Source organism: Scomber scombrus, chromosome 20 (genome assembly GCF_963691925.1).
Source record: "Scomber scombrus chromosome 20, fScoSco1.1, whole genome shotgun sequence".
NCBI classification, from domain to species: domain Eukaryota; kingdom Metazoa; phylum Chordata; class Actinopteri; order Scombriformes; family Scombridae; genus Scomber; species Scomber scombrus.
In genome coordinates, this window is record NC_084989.1 from 16,072,400 (window position 1) to 16,097,584 (window position 25,185).

Genomic DNA, 25,185 nt, shown 5'->3' on the forward strand with positions numbered 1-25,185 from the left:
CTTTTTGCATTTTCCTTCCTTTAGTCTCTTTTCTTGTTGCTTGTAATTAACAGTAATGACCGAGACATAAAACAGCGCTTTGTGGGAAAATCTCCTCCTGAGTTTTATGGCCTCTGACATATAATTAAAGAAACATCCAGTTAAGAAACACTGAGCAGAACTATTCTGGCCTTGAGATGCATTATCGGGCTGAGCACAAATTAAGATTGTGTGCGTTTGTCATAAATCTACCTGCCCTCTGATGCAGCACAGACCAGGAAGATATCCATCCCTTTTTGGACCGAGTCCATCTCTCCATCCTCTCATCTCTGCTGAAACAGCCAACTGCTGGCCCCCTCTTCTTGTTCCAGAGCCCGAACCCCACACATCGCTGGCCCAGGGAACTCAAAGTGGTAATTGGGTCTTAAAAACCAGACTTGTCATTGAAATGAGGGATTCATCTCAATTACTATGAGATTTATTTAAGACTATTACCTTGTGATGGATTATAACTGACAAAGTTAATGCAGGATGTTATGAATCATCCTCAGTGAGCAATATACTTTAGCTCGCTCATAGGCCTTTTAAGGGCTAATTGAAGCTTTTAGCCTTGTTTATCTTGCTGCAGAGCCAGGGAACATCAAATATCACTTAATAGTGAGCTTACTTTCAGGAAGATTATTCCAAAAATGTCATCAGCTCTGCGTGCCTGGAAATGGAGCTGTAAACCAGATCACTGTAACATAGATATCATGTTAACTGTACCTGCAGCAATCCTGTATAAAAAATCATCAGACAGAATCAGACTCCTTGTTGCAGGCATTGCATCAAACAGAAGAGTTCCCTCCCAGGTTATGTTATGTTAGAATAGAGTGCCATCTGGTGGTCGACAAGTGATACTGCATGGACAACATCTTGAACATTTATATGCTTACAGTGTATGATTGCATATTTGTGATACAGTTTGCGTAAAATCATGCACCACCAGTGCCAACTGGTAATGAATGAAATAGAAAACTTTTCCGGATTATGCTGGCAACCTCCTACAAGCCTTTCAAAGACACATAATCATACACTTTGGCTATAAGCTTGACTCTAGCTGACTTGATGAATATTTATCTATAAACTCAGAATTTTCAGGCAAACTTGTTGATTTATTTGTTTAGAATAGCAGCACATTGGGGTAGTAATAAGTGACAGTGCTGCATAAAGAGCACACTCTGTGCTTGTCTGGACATGACCATGAAGAAGGCCAACCCTGTTTCTGGGTTTTCAAAAACTGCATGTGGGCAGGGACCTGATTGTCTATCATTAATGGCGTTTTACACTTTACAATCATGAATTATTACTTTATCAAGTAAAATGCAGCGTACAGCTTTAACAATCGAAGAAAAGCATATAAAAGATAAAGCAGGTCTATATGAATAAGTCAAGCAAATGACTGACCTGTGAATGGTATCTATTGCAGTGATTTTCCTTGCTCAATGAGTCTAATTAGCTACTGACCACCAATAATGTCCAGTATAATTAATAGCCATCTATCATTTTCATTGGGACTTCCTAATAGATGGCAAGCCTCCCATCCAGCCAGCGGTAACTGCAACAACGACCTTCATTTTCCATTTAAAATCAATGCGAGTCTGTAATTTCAGGCTCACTTCGGTTCAAAACTGCAATAAGCTGCCCTGCTTCATTTTGTTTCTTTGGGTTATGATGAGTTCAGCCTGCTGATTTATATGGGTTCTTTTTTTAAAATTCAGGTTTCTTGCAGGAGTTTTTTAAGCAGGAACCTGAATATATGGAAGACGAGAAAGGTGAAAAGTTAAGTTAAAGACTAAAATACAAATTCTTAGTCGTCCAAGTCAAAATTAAAAGATGCCAATTTAAAACTTTGACAACAAATTCAAATTTACAAGATATCTTGCATTAATTGTGAATTTGACAGAATTACAAAATTAAAATATTGGCTTATGTAGTCAAAATTATGGACAGTTTCGGTTAATGAGTGTCTCATAATTTATAATATTCCTAACTTTTTTAATAAAAAATCGACTGTGCTCTGATTTACTAAACTGACTTTACAGAACAAGCTTTTGTTCCATCACATCTTCAACCTACTCTTGGTTCACTGCTACAGGTGTTCACCTGATTAGAGCTCTTCTCAGGACTCTGTGGGCCCAGTTTAACAGAGATAGTTTGGACTGGACTGGAGTGTTGTCTTAATTCTGCATGCATGTTAGACAGTTACACAAAAATAAAGACTGACCCATTTTAAGTAAAAAAGTAAAAATTGTATACATTATTGAGTGAACTATCTGTCTATTATATAGTGAGTGAAGGAGGTGTACAGGTATTATTATTAACAATAATGAAGGTTCTGATCTATTCATGAGTCCAAGTTAGTCATGACATTCAAATAGAAACTGAAGCAGCTGAATGGAATTTAAACATCATTCATTTTTATTATTTACACCTACTGTGACATGTCAAAATGTCTGAAAAGGTCCATTCCCAGTGTAGCTGGAGGTCTAATTAACCTCAATACTTATCTTGAAAAGTCGAAATTATGAGAAGGCCTTTAATGCCACTTCTAAAAAGAGTTTTTATTGCTATCATCCCTAGCTTTTCATCTTTCTATTTAATTTCTGGCTGAATATTTCTTCCATAGAAGTCTAGCTTAAACCAAGCTGAATATTTAAGTAGTCACTGGTCTTCTGTTTCCCTCAGTACACGACAGATGGCGCAGAGAGCCTTTGGTGGGGTCCTGGTACCTGCATATTTCCTGGAAAGGTGATCCGATGATTTATGTAATATCTTGACTTTGGGAGGATTTCTCAGGTGCGGTCTCAGGTTATGCAATATGCACATACTGTATGAACAGTAGAGAAAGCCTTCTGCTCTGTGCTTGCGGGGTCTGTTGAGTGTCATCATGGATGTGTGAGCAGATCAGTGAAACACGCTGCTGTCGACACTCAAAGACGTGCTGCCTTCAAGTGCCCTTCGTAAAAAAGGGTTTAGACGTCTAAACATCCTACCAACATCCCAGGTGTGACAGATTTTTTACTGATGATGCTTGATCCTAGTGATGTCTGCTTTAAGTATGCTTTTAAAAACTACATAAATAGGCTACCCAAACAGGTCAGTAGAAGGAAGGCGGAGAGACACTGGATGCAGAATATGGAGAGAATTTAATATCCTTGATATGAGCAAAATCAGACTTCTACAACATCTTCACTGCCAGGTTTCAGACCAGTAATAATATGATACCAGCAGAAGCAATAGATTCTTAAGTTTTTAACTTAAAGTTTTTCTAAATTTATCGCTCAGTGGTAGCCTAATTATAGTTAATTAATTGAATCCTTTCTACTGGACTGATTGATTCAATTGCAACGAAGAATCTTATCCCTATCTAGTTATCACGATCATATTATCCTGTTAGTGGACTGTGGGGCAAAAAAACTCCCAAAAAACTGCAGTGGGCCACAAGCTTTTTTAATTTTGCAATATCAATACATCTTTTTTGACAGAATCAAAGGTTTTACTTCAATATTGCTCAAATATCTCTGTAACACTGATGCTCTCCTCTATCCATTCACATACACATATCAGAATCCATGTTATTGGCTAATTATGTTTATACATACAAGGAATTTGACTCAGGTTTCTAGAGGCTCTCAGTATACTTACACACAACTGTCTTCAGGAAGATGCACATGGAAATACAGCCAAAACAAAGACAACAAAGCTGAGCAAACATAAATAAATACAAATATATTACTGTTATGTACAAGTAGGTGAAAAAATAGATACATACATACCCAGACAGTTTACATAAGTGGGCCACTTCAGGCAATGATGCAGCACTGCTGGCCTTCTTCCGGCCTGGAGAAAATGGATGTGAGCCTGAAATGGCCCACACGTAAAATAGCAAATATGGCCCAAATATCCCAAATCAAATGTGAGCCTTTTTTGGTAAAGATGCCGTGCTCTTGGGTATGTGTATTCAGTATGTGGGCCAGTTGTGGTTTATCTGCTTTTTGTTGGTTGATATACGGCATTGCTAAGGCTTGGTTGTGGCCCAGATCTGGGAAACAGGATCGGACCGCCCAAGTGTCATCATTCCATGTGGTATGTGGGCCGGATGAAAGTGTCGGGTGTGGGCCGGATCTGAGCCACAGCAATTTTTCTGTCAGGGTATAAAAACAATAAATGGAAAACAACGTTCAATGTCTGGTGCAGGTAATGTAATTTAGTTATGTACAGTATGTAGTTATGTACAGTATATACCACCTGTTTAAATATATATTTAACATTTCTTCTTTTAAATCACTTTTTAAAACTCATTTCTACAGACTAGCTTTTATGTGATGTCGTGTTTGTTTATTGCTACTGTCTTTTATTTTATTTTATTTTACACTATCACATTTATTTTATTTATATATATATTTTTATATTATATTTTCATCATCTCCTTAGTGTATTTCATTGTCCTCTACCTTCATCTTGTCAATATCAGTCTTGTTACTATTCTCTGTGTTGTGTGTCTTGCTTTGTATTGTACTGTTTTTGCTTTGTCTGTCAAAGCACTTTGTAAACTTTGTTTTTAAAGGTGCTATATAAATTAAGTTATTCGTGCAGTGTCTTGAAAACCTGTGAACAGGCAAAAGACACAATTACACAATTTCATTAGTGGGAACTTCCTGTTTTCATAAAAGCTGCCCTACACACACACACACACACACACACACACACACACACACACACACACACACACACACACACACACACACACACACACACACACACACACACACACACACACACACACACACACACACACACACACACACACACACACACACACACACACACACACACACACACACACACACACACATATATATAAGGGACAAATACATGTATTGGGATAAAGTAAAACACCACATTTGCCCCAGAAATGTAGTGGAAGTACAAAGTAGCATGAAATGGAAATACTCAAGTAAAAAACAGTCCAGTGGAAAAGTTTTATGCACTTTAAATTCTGTTTAGATTATTTTCAATAATGCAATACTCAGGGCCTATGAGCAGGATTTGTGACATCACAACTAGTCTTGAAGACAATCATGTTCCAGTAAGCAACTTACACAAGTGTGATGTGGAAACTTCAAGCCTCATGTTTCTACACCGGACTTGTGTAAGTTGCACAGTGCACATACGCTGAGAATGTACTTGTAATCTGTTACAGTTACTGAGAAAAAAATGTGTAATTAAATTACAGTTACTTATGAAAATGTTGATGATTACAAAGGGGTTTAAATCTGAGGTCAGACCTTTAAGTTTTTGATCAGGAAGAGGGTTTATTCCTTGATTTTTAATGTTTAACATGTTAATGAATACATATATTGCTGTTTTTAATTCTTTGACATCAATATTTTTATATATATTGTAAATAAATCACAACGTGGGCTTATTTGAAACACACCTGGGCTTAAATGGTGTCATAGGACCAATTACGCCCATGCCAGACTTTTGACTTTTTTCATAAAATATCTTTATTTTATATTCCAAAATCTATATGAATTAATGAATACATTTTCAAATCAAAGATAAATCTTACTTTATAAGAAATTATCTACTTTATACATCATGTCAGTGTCCATGAAAAACACCCAAACTTAGATTTTGGTGAGCTTAATGGGTACACTTACCCTAACAGTTGAAAACATTTGTTAGACGTAAGAAAAGTAAGCACAAATAATCAAATGTAATAAGTTACATTACTCTGATGAAGTAATTGAAATAGTTACATTACTTGCATTAATTGCATCTTAAATAGGGCAACTAGTAATATGTAACTCATCACATTTCCAAAGTAACCTTCCCAACTCTACCTATATAACCCAATCAACTCTCTACCCAGCCCACTTCACACTTTCTCAACTCCTGTTCTCTTTCTTACGTGGCGTGTGTGATATCCGACAGCACATGAACGCAGCAGCGCAGTGGGCTAGTCGATAAGTAGCAACACCAGCAGCAGCGACCAGTGTTCCCAGCAGGCGAGGAAAGGACACCAGCAACAACACATAAGAGCGGGGCATTACCTCTAAACAGGCGAGTACTATTTGAATGAATATATTTATAATGGTTGCTTGTGTCGATATGTTTTATATTCAGGCTGAAAAAGCGTCAAATACGTCTTAACATTATGGTCTCCTGTAGCATAATGTTAGTAATGTTTCATGTGGGATGCTGTGTTGTCGCAACCTCACCTCCACACTATTACACTATCACAATATGATACATGATCATTAGTGTATCACATATTTAACCTGAAGGTACATAAACACACAAAACAGTACGAGTGGTTATGGTTAGCTCACCCAACCTCAGTAATGATAACTAAGCTACAGAGCAGTGTATGATTGTTATAGAGACATTTTCCAAGCTGCTAATGGATCAGGTTAAGTGAACAAATGTCATGTTGTTGCTATTTTTTCGTCACCAGTCCAAACATAGTTAGGTTTTGGCACTACGAGACTTCCAGTCCCAAATTAAAGTTGCGACGTCGCTTATTTTTAGAGATATTTCCACTTGTTATGTAACCGTTTGGCTATTGTATTATCATTATTATGCAGTATGTTAATACAGGTAAAATATATAATCGGCTTGAAGACTTTCTAGAAGTTTCTATAATAATGTGATCAGTGTTGCTGCTGTGTTTCCTGACTCTGTTGGATGTTTAAAAGTGAAAGTGAGGAAACTCTAAACTATTCTTATTAGTTTTTCTTTTTCACTTTTACAACAAGAACAAATAAACACTTCAACCAAACAAACCAAAAACACAATTCACAACACACATTGGCTCAGTTAAACACATACAATATCACACATGGAAGAAAAAATACAATAAAATAAAATAAATAAATAAATTGCACAGCAGTTTGTCCTCCCTTATGACCTTTCAGGGAATCCTTGTAACATAATGGCAGAGACATTGGGGTCCAAGTAATTCAGATAAGAAGTGTGTTTTTTTTTTTTTTTTTTACAGAGGAGGCCTGGAAGAGAGGAAATTGTGCAAGGAGTATGTTTGAGTTTACTACTAGCAAGTGTAATGAAATACAGACAAATATCAGCTTCACTTCACATTATTTTTAGTCTATTAGTTGATCATGTAATGTGTATAGAGACAATCAAACTTTATGTAAAGGTCTACAGTGTATGAGGCTGAAGTTGACAGGTTGACAACTTATTTTTCTGGCTCCAGCTTCTCAAACAGGATAATCCCATTTGACATCTGAAAACATGACTCATGTTGATATCTGAGAGTTTGTTAGGGGCGCTTATCAATATTTATGACATTTGATCAGATGAAATGATTAAATGATGAGTACTTAAATAAGATAAAGAGTATACAAAATAAAAGACAGAATATTACATGTTATATGTCTGTTGCCAAACCTACTTAAAGTACATTTGGACTAGTGACCGAATCATATATGACGCAACTCATTTTATTATTATTATTTCACTTATTGTCTAGATTAATAAGTTAATCGCTTGTTCGATAAATCATTTAAAAGAAGCAAAAAATATCCATCACAGTTTGCTAAAATCTAACATCACATCTTCAAATGATCTGTTTTTTTCAGTCCAGCTGTCCAAAACCTGAAGATATTCAATTTACTCTCACATAAAACACAGAAAAGCAGATCTGAAACTGGGGAATGTTTGACATTTATGCATAAAAAATGACAGAAATGATTCATCTATTATCAAAAAAGCTGCTGATCATTTTTGTGGATCAATTAATCTGCTAGTTGTGGCAGCTTTAGAAACATAATAGCTACACCATAACATTTATAACTTTAACCTGATCCATCAGAATCTTTGAAAATGTCTCTATAATGTGTATTATTACAAGTATAATTGTTACTTGCAAAGTTTGCTAGTTCTACTTGATGAATGACTGAAACAGTTGATCGTTATCAAGATTAAAAAGTTTTAATCCACGTTTTATTGAACTGAATCCAATAACTAGACAAACTATATCATCCTACAACAACACATTGTCATGAAAACTGCTTTAACAAGTTCAATAAATAGTGTAGATGGGATGAAACTACTGAGTATGTCAAGCTGGCATTTACTTCAGGGTTTATCTGGAAAAATACTATGTAGATACAAAGGTAGGATGTACACATACAAAGGTTTTTAATTATTTCATGTTGTCATTTGAAGGATCCAAAAAAAGTTGTTAGTCATCAAACTGGTTTTTAAGTACTGTAAAGTTCAACTTTTTGTGGTTTTCACTTAAAAGGTAATTCATGTTTTTTTCTAAAGTAGGAGATAAGTTTAAATTGATTTTAACTCTCGCCACACAGTCAAATTAGTGAATAGTTTTCTACTCTTAAGACAACACTCACCGCTGTTTACAGTAAATAAACTTCTCAGGAGATTAAAGAAATGTTTCCACTTACTGTGTTAGAGAGTGAAAAGAAAGAAGTGTGAGAAAAAACAAACAAGCTGCTCACGGAATCACGCTCGCTCGCTTGCTCTCTCTGTGTGTGTGTGTGTGTGTGTGTGTGTGACGTGTTTGAACCACAACCACAAACACTGAACTTGTTGCTGTGAATCATTTTTAAGGTAAGGAACAAGCAGTATGTGCAGTCTGAAGTGTGTGTTTCGCCGTCATCTGTGTTTTGTCATCTTTTGATTTGTGCTTGCTTATCTTGTTTGTTCCGAGCGTGTTTGGTCTGCCGCTTCTCGACCTTGTTCATGTCGGGTTTGTGGTGATATTTGAGTAGCGGACGGAGCTCCTCCAGCTGGCTTTACTTTGATTGCAATCACAATGAGGCTTACTACTGTACGTACTCAGCGCTGAGCTTGTTAAAGTACTACGTAGGTGATCACTGGGGTTAAATTAGAAGGATCTCATTTCTACTCTTGAACAGTAACTTTTTTTTTTGTGGTTCCAAAGATAAAAGAACATTCAGCAAAATCTCATCAGATTTTTATCAAGGGGATAAAACGTAAAGATGCACTATAGGTAATTATCTACAGCGTTAAAGCTTTTACTACACCAATGTAGCTTTATGAGGCCGTACGCTGATTATCTGCTGATGTTTCTTATCGTAAGTTTGCAGACATTACTTCAGCATTGATAGCTCGTCTGAGAAATTCAAGTCATGTTAGGGTCCTCCAATCCTAATCTGTGTTCTGTTATATTAGTGGAGCATTTTTATTATAGATTTATTCATTTTCTTCTAAAATCTACAGCAAAACTATAGCAATCAAGTAGATAGGCTTGATAGCAGCTGCATAGGTCTGCATTAAGATACATAACATGCATCACATCTCTCCATTCTTGGTGTAATCTATTTTGCACAGGGGAATAGTGTTTTGCATGATATTTGAATAATCATTTAAGAAAAAAAATGCACCAGTTCCTGCTTCCTAAATGTGAAATCAGACTTATGAGGTGGCTATGAAGCATTTTGATGAACAAAGTAAACGCTATCAAAATAAGAAGGATAACATTGTAAACATCTCCTCATGGTTTACCTTGCATTTTGAACTGAACACTTCATAAATGTATGTTTTGTTTTTTCACATTTTAAGGGTAAAATTCTGATGACCGCTAACACATCACTGAGTTTGGGCTCTTTGAAGTAGAAATATTAGTAATTAAAATAGATAATAAAGAAAAAAGCTTGTAGTTTTCAGACTCTTTAATAATAACTCGATCATCTGTGGATTTTAAACTGGTAGTCAAGACATTTTTAGAAGTAACAATGGGCTTTGATGACTCCTAAAGGACATTTTTCATGATTTGCAGACATTTTTACAGACTGCAGAATGTATTGTTACATTGAGAAAATAATCTTTAATCAGTATTGATCATAGTCATTAATTGCAGCCATAATAAATGGAGAGATATGAATTCATTAATTGCACTTTAATAGTCTTTTATAGTCTGCAGTTTCATGTATGTATGACCCTTATTTCTCTGTTTTGAAGTTTAAAAACATTTCTGCTGCATTTGTAGTTTTTTTAATTCATAGTTATATATAATGACCTGATTCACAGTGAACTTTAACCACCACACTTTCGTTTTGACTGTTGGAAACTGAGTTTATTGTTCAACTGTAATATAAAGTGCGTCAGTAAAACGCTTAATTACTATATGAAGTGCTCTTACAATGAGATACTTTCTTTCCAATCTCATTTGAATGTAGGTGAAAACCAGTTCGGACCTGATCTTGATGGCCTGGAGGCAGCTGCACTTTAATGACATTTAACCTAATTATTATCGACTATGCTTACACTATAATCAAAGAAGTTACTGCATGAAAAATGTAGCTGCTCCAGTACTACAGACGATACTGCAGTTTTCCAAATGACAGCCTTAATAAATACTTCATAAAATAGCCTCTAACATCTTTGCATTCCTGGCTTTACTCTCATTTCTGATTTCCTTTTCCAAGAATTTGACTTTTAGTCTTATTTATCTACTGTTACACAATATTGCAGCTTCAAGGGAAATCGAAGCTGGCACCCCAGCGCTGCACAGCTGAAAAAAGACTTTGAAAAAGATGTTTTTTTTTTAAATCTCTCTGCTGCTCAACTTGTCTGAAAGTGTTTGCTCCAAAATCTCGGAGTCCAACGCTTGATGGAAAATGAGTGGGGAGATGAGACAATCGAAGTTGACTTCTCACCCCTCAGTGCAGACCGGTGGAGCGTGGACCTCTATGATCACGTAAAACTTCCACAGCAGCCTTCTTCTTTTTAAAAAGTCATGGAATAATCATTTCTTTATCTAATCATCCATTTTGGAGTCATTTCCTGTTGTTGTCTGTTTCATTTTTCCTGCCTTTATGAGCGGTTGCTTTATTGTGGCCGAACATCAGGGTCACATCTGAGATTAAAATCATAAATTTCGACAATGGCTTCGTGAATCAGCTCCGTCCTTATCTTTTACTGCTCAAATACTGCATCTAACATACTGTCAATTTCACTTTCATGATCTGAAGATAAATTTAACTGTGGCTTTCATTTCTACAAGCTCTTAAACCACAACGAGAACACAATGAAGTCTTTGTACGAACCATTACCAGTGATTTAATAATGACTCTTGAAAGAAGAATTGAATGGGGGGGAAATCACTAAATGTTCAAATGTTTATAGGAGGCAGATGTTCCCACAGCCAATTTGGTAAAAAATGTATGAAGTCATTTAGATAACGACTGGTCAGGGATCGCTGCTCGGCAAGACTCCACTGCCAAAATGATGCTGAATTAGGCTTAAACACTGTTTTTCTATTTGTTTTTCTTTATTTAACAAGAATCCATTTTCCCTACTGGAAGTCTTTTTTAGCGGTTTGCTTTTCAGTTTTCTCCCAGTCCTGCTTATTTGAGGAAAAATGAAATATATAATAATTGACTGCTTCTTTTAATGGACCGATTTATAACCATCACCCTGGGTTCACTGAGGCATCACGGGATTGACTGACCCACATCTGTTGCTCACTCCGAGGCACCGCACACACAGAGCAGAGCAGAGCAGTGCAGGAATGCATCAGAATTGGCTGTGTTAGCTGCGTAATGCCGCCACGAGGCATAAATCTGCACATACATGCATAAACACACAGAACCAAGAGTTAGCACATCACCAGCAGGCACTACTGTCCATTAAATCTCTGCACACTGCTGCAGGAGGGGTGGAGAGGGGGGTGGCTGGTGACGGGTGAGTGGGTCAGTAATGGCTGAATATGAAGGAGAATAAAAGAAGACACATTAAATATAATAAGAGTCCGGTCAGTGGGCTGTTTTCTTACTTTCTGAGTCATATCTGCTCATATTTAACAGTGGGCTTTCTATAAGCATGTAGAGACAGAGAGAGAGAGTGAGAGAGAGGATGTTACACATCGGTAAACAGTGAATCCAACAGAGCAAAAAGAAAGCAACAATGATGAAGTATCAGAGGGAGATTTGGCAGCAATGGATGCCAAAAAAAAAGACAGCCAGGAAGTTTAACGCCAGCTCCACCGACCAACCAGGAGTCACTTACTGGCACTGCCAAGCGCCAACACCCCCACCCCCCTCCAACCCCCCACATATGCTCCTAACACACAAACACAATCTAACTGCAAAGGCCACAGGTTATAAATAGCAAACAAACAGGACACAGTGGACGCCCAGTGTAAGTAACTTATCCTAACTTGTGTTTGTTTATCTTTTTTTTAAATTTTTTTTTGCTAATGACAGCTAAAACATGATTAATATTTCTGACTCTGGCTTTTCTTTCTTGTTCTCTTTTAATGCCCAGTCACAGATTTTATAGATATTTATGCACTTTGGTGTCTGTGTTGAGAGTCTGTGTGTGTGTGTGTGTGTGTGTGTGTGTGTGTGTGTGTGTGTGTGTGTGTGTGTGTGTGTGTGTGTGTGTGTGTGTGTGTGTGTGTGTGTGTGTGTGTGTGTGTGTGTGTGTGTGTGTGTGTGTGTGTGTGTGTGTGTGTGTGTGTGTGTGTGTGTGTGTTGATCTAATATTATCGACTCTTGAGTGTTTGTATGGATTTAAAACGGTTGAGAAAGAGGGAAGTTATTTAGTGTAGGTGGGTTCAGTAATAATAAAAAATAGATTCATATTTTTCATATCTGTCTTAAAATAAAAGTAAGTTGTCCGTATGTACACTCAATATGTTTTTGCCCCTCCTAACATGCTTTGGGGAGTCCGAATTAAAACTACAGTAATTTATCTGAACATGCCACTCATAATAACGCTTTGCTCATTTAATACAGTCTAATAAACACTATATGGGTCAATGACGTGATTTTTCATAAAAATCTATGGGTTTTTTTAAACACATTTTACATCATTTGTCAAAACCTATTTAGAAAAAATGGTTGTTTTTTGGATATGTCCTGCTCAGTATTGACAAAATGCTTTTAAATTTAAATGTAGAAATACTTCAGAAAATCTTCTTATTTGATGTTTTAAAAGGAAGTAATTGTTTTTATATGTACACTTATATTTAATATTTGTCATTCTTTTGTGTTACACCATTTCACATTTTCGTTCACATTCAGCCTTACTTTTGGTCAAAAATGGTGGCAGTGTCATTTCAAATGACATAAAACCAACATAAATAAAAAAATTACATATTAATAAACCTGATGCTGCTTTTAAAATAATGTATTAAGATATGTTTGAATCGCTCATCTTGCAAACCCTTATTTGTCACTGACCCTTATATAAGTCATTTTGCCAAAACATGCACCAAAAAAGTGTTTAACTACAGCTTTATAATCTTAGAGAAGAGCTCTGTTTTTGTGATTCAGACTGCAAAAACAAAGCTCACTCTCCTTGTTCTGGTGTTGAAAGAAGACTTTCCAACCCACATACTAATGAGCCGTAGAGATTGTAGAAAACCTAAACGGAAGGACAAATGTGATAAAAGTCATATGACTGAAATAAGGAAGCAGTTATAAGACTATTTTTGGTTTAGAGAAGATGTTCAGTGTTTTTTTGTGCCTTGATGTTATGTAATTCACACTTTTATTGGCCACAGGCTGCTACAGATGATTAGGTTTGAGTTGTTGAAATGGTTAAGTTCGGGATCTTAGATTAAACGTTAAAGTCTACATCTTCAACATGAACCTGATCCACACAAAGTCAAATCTCTTGCAGCCTTTAGTTGTCGGATTTTCGGAGTCATCCTATACCTACTCTGTAACATACAGAGAGAGTTTTCATCCAAACCTGTTCAGTCTTGTTTTTTCAGAGGCTTCATAACTTCAACACAAGGTCAGGTTTTGGGGGAGAAAAAAAAAAAAAAAAAAAAGCTTCATGGTCTTTAGAGCTGTCTCCAAAATGTAAAAGCAGAGCATGATTCACATTTTCTCTTTCACAGCCTCGGGGTGAGGGATGATCACTGGGTTATTATGTAATTTTGTTGGGCTTGTATTAGCTTAGCTGTCCTCCTCCCCACATCTCTATTTCAGTGCTGTTGATGACATTGTTGGGTATTGCCCCTCCACCCCTTATCCCCTCTCCCAAGTTTTACCCCTCTGGTCTAGAAGGGAGGTATGGTATCCGTCACACATGGATACTCTGTTGAATAGGATTGTTGGGCTTTATCTCTCCGAGCTAACATGTCTTAACAGAACTTTTTTACTGTCTCTCCACAGAGGCCACGCAGAGGACCCTCACACAGGACGACACCCACAAACACACACAGGAGGACACCCACACACACACGCACACACACACACACACACACACACACACACACACACACACACACACACACAGACAGAGTCATGATGGAGTACTACCAGACATTAGGAGTCCAGAAAAATGCGACGCAAGAGGACATCAAAAAAGCGTGAGTGCCCCCCGGAGCATTTTCTGCACCCATTGTTGTTGAAATGTCACGCAGTGGGGTGTAATAGGTTAATTATTGAGTGTGTAAACTGACACACAAGAGGGAGAGAGAAACTGCAATGCTGAAAGTTTCCACTGCTCTTCCTGTAGCCCCCCCCCATGCACTCATCCACTAATTGCTGTCATCCACTGTGCAGACCAGTTTCAGTTAATTACACTTGCTCACTAACGCTTCTCACTAACACATTTTGTCCTGACAGGTGAAGATTTTCTGCCAAATTGTGCGATATATTCAAATGTTAAGGAGGGAAATAAGTAGAGATTTTCTCCAGAGAGCATGAACGAGAGACTCTGGGAAGTGCGGTAAATCACAGAGGGAATAAAAACATGCGAGCGAGAGGAGGAAGCTGATGAACACAACTGATTGTTCCTGATTGTATCAACTCGTAGAAGAGTATTCACTAAATGCAGAGCGACTACTTCTGTGTGCACTGCGTCTGCTGAGAATTGTTGGCATCCAAAGCCAAATGTTATCTTGAGTGAGAACAATCAATATGTTCTATTTTTATGCTCTGACCTCTGCTCCTTCTTCTTGATCTTTACATTAATTATTAGCCACACTAGCGGTAATGTCGAAGTATTTCAGCAATTACTGGATGCGATGCCATGAAATTGGTACAAACATTCTGCCAATCATTCTCTTGATTAACCCTCTTGTTGTCTTCCCATTGACCATGCAATTTTGGTACTCCTGGGTCAAAATCGTCTAGTCTGACTGTTTATAAAGCAGGTTGAGCCAACTTCATTCCAACTTATCACCACAGGTTTTACACATATTTTTGGAAATTATGGTCAGTAGGCCTCATTTAATCATTTTTGAGTTAATGCCCGTTGTAATACTGGGTCAGAATTGACACTAATCTGCTGTTTATTGTGAAAGCCCACGTAGGGTGTTGACTCCCACTTTATGTGTTTTTACTTATTCATTGTATCTGGGTCAATGACGTATAAGGATTTTCAACAACTCAATTTTAGAATTAAAAAACAAGCATATCTAATGCAGTAGTTCAAACATTCAGAATGTTGTGTACCTGACAATTCATATTACAATTTGAAAGTGATTTTAGTGGGGGGTTTTTCAAGATTAATTGGCACTGGCCTGAAAAAAAAGTCATTTGGTGCGACCATGATTCATCTTGAAATATCTTATCTAAATAAAAGATCATCATTTACAAAAATTAAAAAAAAATTCAAATACTCTGTTTCCAAACACTTTATATTACTGAAAACTTGTAAAAAAAAGATGTGAAGCGTGTTAAGTAAATTGATTTATTTCAAGATGAATCATGGTCGCACCACATGACTCTTTTTAAGGCCAGTGCCAATTAATCTTGAAAAACCCCCACTAAAATCACTTAATTTCAAATGTATAATATGGATCTTCAGTTACACAACATTCTGAATGTTTGAACTACTGCATTAGATATGCTTGTTTTTTATTATTCTACAATTGAGTTGTTGCAAATCCTTATACGTCATTGACCCATCTACACTGATTGATCGATTCTTCCGGTCTGTGTGTTTCACTGCAGGCAGATAGGTACGCTGCCTCGCTGCGGTGGGCGAGGAAATAAAGCCAATGAATCATTATACTGATTCATGTATCATCATATGATTCATCATCATGTATTTAGAAATACGAAATTTTATGATTTCTTCACACGGAGCTGAAACGAAGACTGTTTTGGATCAGTAGATTTCCGCTGTCAGTCAGCCTGGTGAATGCAGTCTGGACAGCCGCTGACAGACGGCTGATTCTGTCGACAGAGACTCTGAACGCAGGTCGGAGATCATCGAAGAGGAGAGTGTTATCCGTTCAATCCACGCTGACTCTGACCTGCGTTCAGTTGTCTGTCAGCTGAGACGACAGCAACCCGGCAAACTGCCTTCACCAGGCTGACTGACAGCTGTCACAAATTTGGGTTTGTGTTTCTGTGGTAAATTCATATCGCTGCCAATGTGAATGGTTTTAATGCAATATTTCCAGGCGAGTGTTTCATATTTTCATGTTTTTCGTCACATCCTTGGTGTGTAAATGCCTTCAGAACTCAAGTTGCTGTATTCAGATGTCTTGTGTCTGGTCAACAGTCCAAAATCCAAAGATATTCATTTTCTATCATGTATGACACACAAAAGGTTCAAATCCTTGCAACTGAGAAGCTGCAACCAGCAAATGTTTGGCATTTTTCTAATGGTTAAAATGATAATTTAAGTATCAAAATAATGAATTTAAATAATTTCTGTTGATTACTAATCAGTTAATCAACTAATTGCAGCTCTTGTCTTGGCAGTTTATGAGTAGCTGCTTAGCTTACTTAGCATGCTGACCTCACTCAACCTTGTTAAACATCATCGTGTTATCATAATGACGTTGGCATTTCGCTTAAAGCTGTACACTGTGTGTAAGCTCAGCCTCACAGCGCTGCTAGTGTGGCTGTAGACTCTTGTTTGTAGATTAAATGTGATGGATATTAAATTAAAGCCTGGAATAATTCTGAACACACAGATGTTTTAATTGAACGTGCTCACAATACAGATGAACATAATGAGTCTTTACCAGGCCTCTTTACAAAGACTGTTATGTTACATAATTTTCACCCACCCTTTATTGTTCAGTTTGACCATTGACCAGGCTTTAGACATCCACATAATGTCCCAGATTACAACAAATACGTCCACCACAAAGACTATTCACTAAAGATCCATAAGAGAGTCAATCCCTGGATTGTGTGCAGCCTTTTTTGCTGGCCAACTTTCAGGCCCCCGTTTCATCTGCAGCATCTGTGTGTCCGCTGCCGATGCTGCCGCTGGCCTTAGAAGCAAACAGCTGATGCAGCGTAAGCCGCTGTGTGGGCCTACGCTGCACGTCAGTGGAGTTCAGCCTGTCTTTGTTATTTCTGCTTCGCTGGGGAGAAGGACAGTGTGTGTGTGTGGGTGTATGTGTGCATAGAGAGATGGTGGTCGTCTGTGTGTTTGGTGTCGTCATGGTTGCCACACTAAAAAAAGACTCATGTGCATGTGTTTCAGATAGGGGGGATGTCTGGTATACATACATACACATTTTCCACTTCCCACCTATGAATTAAGACCTGACATCTACTGTGTATGTCATATGTTGTGTGCTTCTTTGTTTTGCTCTATAAAGGATATATTTTTACTGTATGGTTTTATGTTTTAGTTACAGAAAACTGGCATTGAAGTGGCATCCAGACAAGAACCCAGACAACAAGGATGAAGCAGAGAAAAGGTTCAAAGAGCTGTCAGAGGCATATGAAGTGCTCTCAGATGGTAAGATTGTTCTGCCAAGAGAGAAAAAATCATCTGTGTTCATCTGAAGCCCACTGTTTGGAATGAGCTTTTTTATTAAAACGTACAGATCTTGTGATTAGCACTTCAAATTTGGAAGTTGACTTTTGTAAGTAAGGTTTCAATTCAGTGTCTGATTACTAAATTACCAAAACCATACCTTACATTTGAAGCCAAAACAATACTTTTTTGATACCTTACTTTACCTAACTTACTTTTTGCCTCCTTATTTCCAATTATTTTCTTTGAGAAATCTGTCAGATGTTTTTTCTTGATGACTTAATTAATGTCAGAAAATAGTGAAAAATACCCAACACAACTACCCAGAGCCCAATGAAGATATTCAGTTATCTATCATTTAAGACAAATAAGAGAACAAGCATATTTTTGGCTTAGAAAATCATTCATTTTCTGTCAATCAGCTAATCTAAATGTAGTTACATTTTTTATTTAACTATAGTCAAAGCTTTTAAATGTGAAATCTTGTTTAAAAACAAGCAACCTGACAAGAACTTTGCCTGAATAAAGTTTAAAAAAAAAAAAGCTTTATTTGGAGAGAATGAAAGAATATGTTACCAGGCATTTGATTACAACTTTCAGTACTCAGTAGTTTATCATATTTGGTGTGAGAGACAAATTCAGGTCTGTAACAAAAACAGAGAGAATTGAAAGAAAACAAAAGCATTACAGAAATCTTGAGCCTGTCAATTCAGACCTCAGGAGATCTTTAGACATAAGATTTATTGCCAAACACTAACTTGATGGACTAAGGAGATATCAGTTATATCTACAGATCTATAGTGCTGCTGTATATGCAGTGAAATGCTGCAGCGAATCTGAAAGAAAAGAATTGAACCACTCCTAGTTATTAAGGCGGCACCCCAGCAACCTTGTCCACAGTCACAACATCGCTATAAGATTGTTTACTTACGCGCTGTTTCTATGGTAACAATCATAAAGCCAGGTCAGCTCGACCGGGAAGAAGACAGCTGTCTGTCCCTCACCGTCTGCCTGTCTAAGGAGTATTTCATACATGGCACACAGATGAAAATAGGAGCGTTTCATATAAGCTAGACTGCTTAACATGTAAACCTAAAATGAATCCGAGCAGGTGAACATCTCCAGTAACATTTCTGTTTATTAAGTTGACGTATTCACCAGAAAAATGGTGTAAATACCAGTGTAGCACATTGAGAATATGCCTCAGCTATGTTTGAGAGCACAGCAGAGGCCTGTAGTCGCTTCAGTCTCAGTTATGTACCACACATCCAGTCACAAGAAGCATACAATGTTAGTCTTTGCTGTGCACAGTGTCTGCATTGTTTATGCCGGGGCGTGTACGTCTTTTGGTATGGCCCAAACTTCTTGTGTTTGTGTTTTCCTGTTTGTCAGCAGTTGAGATGATAAATGAAATGCATGTGTATGTTCTGGGATGTGATGTAGGACCTCAGACACATTTCTGATACTGTAATTTGTCACAGTGAAATAAAAAAATTGAATGGGATAGTTGAGGCGGCCTCTAACAGGCTTGCTGACAGAGATTTACAGATACAACGTGGTGGTAATTTGCTCTTTGGGTTGGTGTGGTTTGATGTTGGTTAAGTCACGAGTCCTTCTCTTCTCATCACAGAAAACAAGAGGAATACTTATGACCGATATGGCAAAGAAGGTCTGTCACAAGGAGGAGGAGGAGGAGGAGGAGGAGGAGGTAAGGAGAAGACTTAAATAACCAAACATTTATGTCATCTCAGTCGTCAGTTATCATAGAGATGGCAAAATATGACAAACATTAAAAATGAGCTATGAGTAGTAACATTTTAGCTTTTATTAGTTCACAGTAACAGCTTGGTATTGCGCTGATCTTTTTTTATGATCTGTAATTATAGCCCTGTTTATAATCTCATCTTTGATAAATAATTGTATCATTTATGAGCTTTATTTTTGTCTAATGTCCCACAGGAGGCCATTACGATCACTTTGGTGGCAGCAGCTTCACATTCCGTAATCCCGAGGACGTTTTCAGGGAATTCTTTGGTGGCAGAGATCCATTTGCAGATTTTTTTGGTAAGTGCGTCGGATTCTTCTTTGCTGGCAGCACCACAGAGTAACCCTGTCCTTGCCCTTTGAGGCTCAGATGGGATTTCTTGTTTTTGTGAAGGAGGAACTGAGTAGAGTTATAAGAGTGACTATGTAATGGCTATTATTATCTTTATATTTTTATCTGGTCAAAAATAAACATGCATGACCGGGGGAAATTCTCAAGACACACACAAGAGAGAAAGAAAGAGAAACTAGATAGAAAATGGATAAGGTTCTATGAAACACACAGTATTATATCCTCATTCTTTTGCCTGTTGGCTGATAGCTAGCAGCTCCTGCTGTGTAGAAATGTGGAAGATGGCACATTAGACCCAGGAAACCTTCTGTAAAGCTAGGTGCTAATCCCCACAGCAATGTAATGTGCATCTCCAATATGCTGAGCGCCGTTCGCCTCAGGAGGCCATCTGCCGCTAAATGTCACATGTTGGAAAACAATGAGTATCTCTATTGGATGTTGACTTCAACCTCATAATTATAGGATTTAGATCTTTAAAAAACGCCACTTTCTCTGTTGAAATATTATATTTGCTTGTTTTTAGAGGACAAAACAAGAGCTCTGACGCTTTTTAGTCAGATGAGTGAAATGACAAGAAGGAAAGCTATTGTATTGCTGGTCACTCTGTTATACTGTTGACCAGTCGCTGCTCATTTGTTGAAATCAATGTCTTGTAGAGCCAAACAGTTGATTATATCAGAAGGTAGAGTAGTTTAGATGAAGTATAATCTAGTAATAGGAGTTTAGCGCCTGTCCTGGGTTGTCTGGGTTCAGCAAAAGGCTGATTGGAAGGCATGTGTAGTTCACCCTGTGTAGCTCTAAATATGGAGCTCAGACGCAGGCAGAGGATGGATTTGAGCGTCTACATCACTCAACTGGAATGCTTTCAAAAATAGCTTCCGTATTAAAACAAAAGCAGATGTAATAACGGCAAGTGTGTGTGTGTGTGTCAGCATGTGTCGGAGCACATGTGAAACGTGGTACGATCCAAACTCTCGGGACAAACATTCTGTTTTGAAGTAGCACTTGTAGTGAAAGTCAAGAAGGGAGATCTTAACTTTTCTATCAGATCTTTTATAAACTGTGTTAGCGACATGTATTTATTAACATAAATGGGATAGGATAAAGTGATGAAGTGCAGCTGTTGCTGTTTACGCTCTTCAGTAAACAGTGAGAGTAAAAAAAGACGAACCATAAAGCTGTCCGCACCGTCGCAGAGAGGGAGAAAAGTTCAAGTTGTTTTTAGAATGAGGCCAGCTTTTATTATGCTTGATTGCGATCTAACAGGATACATCAAAACAGCCATCTTATTAAGTTTCTTTCTTGGAGAAATATATTTAAAGGCTTTTCTTAAAATGGCAGCCATGAAGAGCGTTCAGATATGTTGGTTTTTTCCCCCCTGACTGTCCAGGAGCTCGTCTCAGTGAACAGCAGCTGGTCCTGTGGATCTGTCACTCACCCACCTCAGAGCAGCCAGCACACCGAGGAGGGGCGAGGAGGGGTGGGCAGGGGGGTGGATGGGTGGTGGTGGGCGTGTGTGTGTGTGTGTGTGTTGGGAAGACAAATACAGATTCACATGATGACGAGGTCACTTAGTCGTCTACTAAGAACAGCATACACTCATTCTCAAATGAACATGTGAAGAAGTAGCCGAGGGGAAGTTAACACAGGAGGAAAGAAGAACAGCAGAAATTATTTAAAACCACTGAAATGAAACCAAATGATTGATTTGTACGTTCTGTTCCTTTTTTCTAATTATGTAATCATGTTTTTCAACATAATTTCCTACCTGTACGTTCTGTACAACACGCACTGACTGTCAGATTTATTCTGTGTTATTATGCCCTGTGCGGTGTTTTTGGCACATTCTTCACTGATTTAATCTCAGGTCTCTGTGCTTCATTGCACTTTTACTTCGAGAAAATCTTTAACTCATTAAACTCATCTCCTTTTATCTCCCAGCTGTCCCTTTTAAGCAGAATCAAACGTTTTAGCACCATCTCTCTCTCTCTCTCTCTCTCTCTCTCTCTCTCTCTCTCTCTCTCTCTCTCTCTCTCTCTCTCTCTCTCTCTCTCTCTCTCTCTCTCTCTCTCTCTCTCTCTCTCTCTCTCTCTCTCTCTCTCTCTCTCTTTCTTTTCTTCCTCTGATGTCCTACATGACAGCTTTGCTAGAGCTGAGCTGTCTCCTCTGATTCTGCCTGCAGGTAAATGGGCAGTAATGCAGTTACCACAGTGGTCAGGGGATACTTTTATTTTAAGCTTTTTCTGTCAGAGGGAACAAGAACAGCTTTCTTGTCGCTGCCTCGGATCGGAACATTCAAGGTTGAAGGAGGGGTCCTCTTTCAGTAAACGGTGCCAGTGATCCAGCCTTATCCTGCTGGGGTGACCCAGATTGGGAGTGCGCAATTAGTAGCATGTCCACGGGGGCTTTAGGATTAGAATTAGTGGTGGGCACTTTGACAGTTTAGGGGTAAGATTCTGGAAATTACACATTGGTCCACTTTGATTCATCCCAGCTTTTTGTTGTTGTTATTATCAGGCACTCAGGCATCAGCATTGCAGCTTTTTGAGGTCAAAATGTCAAAAGAGTCTTAAAATATCAATCAGTGAATGATCTGCTGTGATTCCCCTCTACAGCTGATGACCCCTTTGATGATTTCTTCGGAGGTGGTCACAGTCGCCATCGGGGCGCAAGCCGAAGCAGGACGGGAGGGTCGCTCTTTGGTTTCGGGCATTTCCCAGCGTTTGGACACAGCATCACCGGGTTTGATTCAGGTGTGTAGATCCCAATAAATAATGGTTTCATTCAGAGTTAATGATGCTTCTGAATTCTTATTTTCTGAAATGCATGCTCTTTTTGTAGGTTTTAGCTCATTTGGAGATATGGGCGGAGGAATCACTTCCTTCTCCTCTTCATCTTTTGGAGGCGGTGGAGGAGGAGGAACGGGTAACTTTAGATCTGTGTCGACCTCCACCAAGTTCATCAACGGCAGAAAAAGTTACTACAAAACGGTACCTTAATGTCAAATCAGAAGCATTTTTAAAAAACCTCTTTATCAGACTCCATGATGTCTAAAGAGCTTGTTTGCTTTTTTTATGTCTCGTACAGGATCGTGGAGAACGGCCAAGAGCGGGTGGAAGTGGAAGAGGATGGTCAGTTAAAATCTCTAACAGTTAATGGTAAGGAGCAGCTCCTAAGACTGGATAACAAGTAATAATCTCATCACAACATTTGACCAACATACAGTTTTCTCACCTGGGAGAAAAAACAAAACAAAAAAAAACTCGCCCAGTGACTATGTTTGTCACCGGAAGTTGGTCTCTCCTCTCTTTCTGTCCTCCTGCATCTCATTCCCGAAGAACAATTTTCTCATTTTAGCTTAATCGCAAGGGAGGTGAGAGAGACGCTCACAGTGTTTGTATATTTGTATTTATTCCATTATTTTAGGGGACCATCTGGCTGGGATTTGTGTTTTTTTTTTGTTTACTACAATAAATAAATTGTACATTTTACTTCAGCCATATGCACAAAGCTGGGTACGTGCTATATAATATTGTTTTTTTTTTCCTTTTGGGGTGGATATTGTCTTTCTTGTTGTAGCAGGAAAACAAGATGCTGTACATTTGACTTAACGCATGTCATTTTTTGCTCTTCACTTCATTTGACCAATTTAACAAGAGAATGATTCAAAAGCTTAACCACTTCGCCCTAATGTCTTTAACTTCACCTTGCTAACCTGTTAGCTGTTACCATGTCCACGCGTGTGTAATATGAATGACATAGATTATTAATAAATTAATTATAATACCGTGCATTTTTCTTTCTTTTTCATTTGTTTGTTTGGGGAAAAGCACAGTTTGATGCATTTGTTTCTGCATGATTGCTGATTCCAGGAGGCTGCTTTCACAGTAACTCAACCCGTGAACACAAAACCACACTTACACTGTTTCCGTTGTTTGTAAAAAAAAAAAAAAAAAAAGTAAAATGAAAAATAAAAAAGTTCAGATCTGGTTAATAAACTTCACTTTGATGTCGTGGAAAGGTCATGACAGTCACCTCGTGTCTGTGTGATGTTTCTTTTTGCTCGAGTGTGGCTTTCAGATCTTCTCACTCTTCCTTGATGTTTGAGGTGCGTGTGTTGTGTGTGTTTAATGCCTGATCACATTTGAAACCCGCTTCACACAAACGCAGTAAAGGAAACCACAGCGGCTGCTTCTTCCGTACACTCACCACCAATCGTACAGCTCACCGTCTTCATTATTTTAACCTACTAATGCATAATGTGTCATTAAAGGTGACTCACATTAGTGAGTCACATTAATGACTCACTAATACTACAGTACACTGATTTTGTGCTCTCACTAAAATATTCCTGTGTCTTCTTTGAGATACAAAGTAAAACTAATTAATTCTGTCTATATCTAAAATGGATGGTAGGTATGTTTTACCTGTACAGGCCAGGTCACAATGAAACAACACACCTTCATGATTCATGTGCTCTCCTCCTCATGTTTCTCTATTTCCACTTTTCACTCCTCCCATCTTGACATTTTTATAGGGATATAAAAGTGCTGATAGTGCACCTCCTTTTTGAATACGCCCTCAAACATAACCTGAGCTCTGCACAGACACTGAGCCAAACGAACGACTCCAAACTATACTAGTCATATTGTTCAGTCGCTCTATCCAAATCTAATCTGTCTAATCTGTAGCTGAGCAAATTCGGTTCATGTGGGTCTGAATTTTGTTTCATTTGGAGGCACTCATGAACACTTGCAATTTGTCTTATTAACAGGAGATCGGCTCAGATTCAATGTTAAATTGGTTTGTGCTCAAAGTATAATTGCAGTTGGCTCAAAGGTCACTCTGTGTGTGTGTGTGTGTGTGTGTGTGTGTGTTTCTTGTGGAATGTGCTCCAGGCTAGTTTATTTACACAAGCCCCACTGCATATTTTTGTGAGAGGCAAGTCAGGAAAACTGAGAGAGAGAGAGAGAAAGGGCAGGGTGAAGTCTTCAGATGAATGTTCAAACTTAACAGCTTACCCCACTATGTGACATTTAGTATGGATGTAAAACTGTTGGTGTGTGTGTGTGTATGAGTGTGAATGTCATGCCGTTAAGTGTGCTGCTTGTGCTAGTTTTGGTCCTTTAATTTCCCTTTTTCCACAGTGCTGATAGAAATGGTGGCTGCGCTTGCGCAGTGCTGTTGCTAGGTGACACTGCAGCCCTGCACCATTCTCTATTTCTCACGCAACCCCCCCCCCCCCCCCCCCCCCCCCCCCACAAACACACATACTCACACTCTGTCAGTGTGTGTTTGTGTGTTAATGTGCACAACAGATAAGGGATGGGGATTATTACATT

The 25,185-nt window shown here is 38.2% G+C and overlaps 1 protein-coding gene across 1 annotated transcript; it reads left to right on the top strand.

Moving 5' to 3' along the window:
• The first annotated feature begins 14,182 nt into the window (after positions 1-14,182).
• Positions 14,183-23,768, top strand: dnajb6b (DnaJ heat shock protein family (Hsp40) member B6b). The gene is given in 8 exon segments (XM_062441496.1): positions 14,183-14,362; positions 17,600-17,709; positions 19,358-19,435; positions 19,687-19,791; positions 22,459-22,596; positions 22,685-22,815; positions 22,817-22,833; positions 22,931-23,768. Coding segments are annotated over 8 exon segments (750 nt in total). The 5' UTR covers positions 14,183-14,297; the 3' UTR covers positions 23,037-23,768.
• The last annotated feature ends 1,417 nt before the right edge of the window (positions 23,769-25,185 follow it).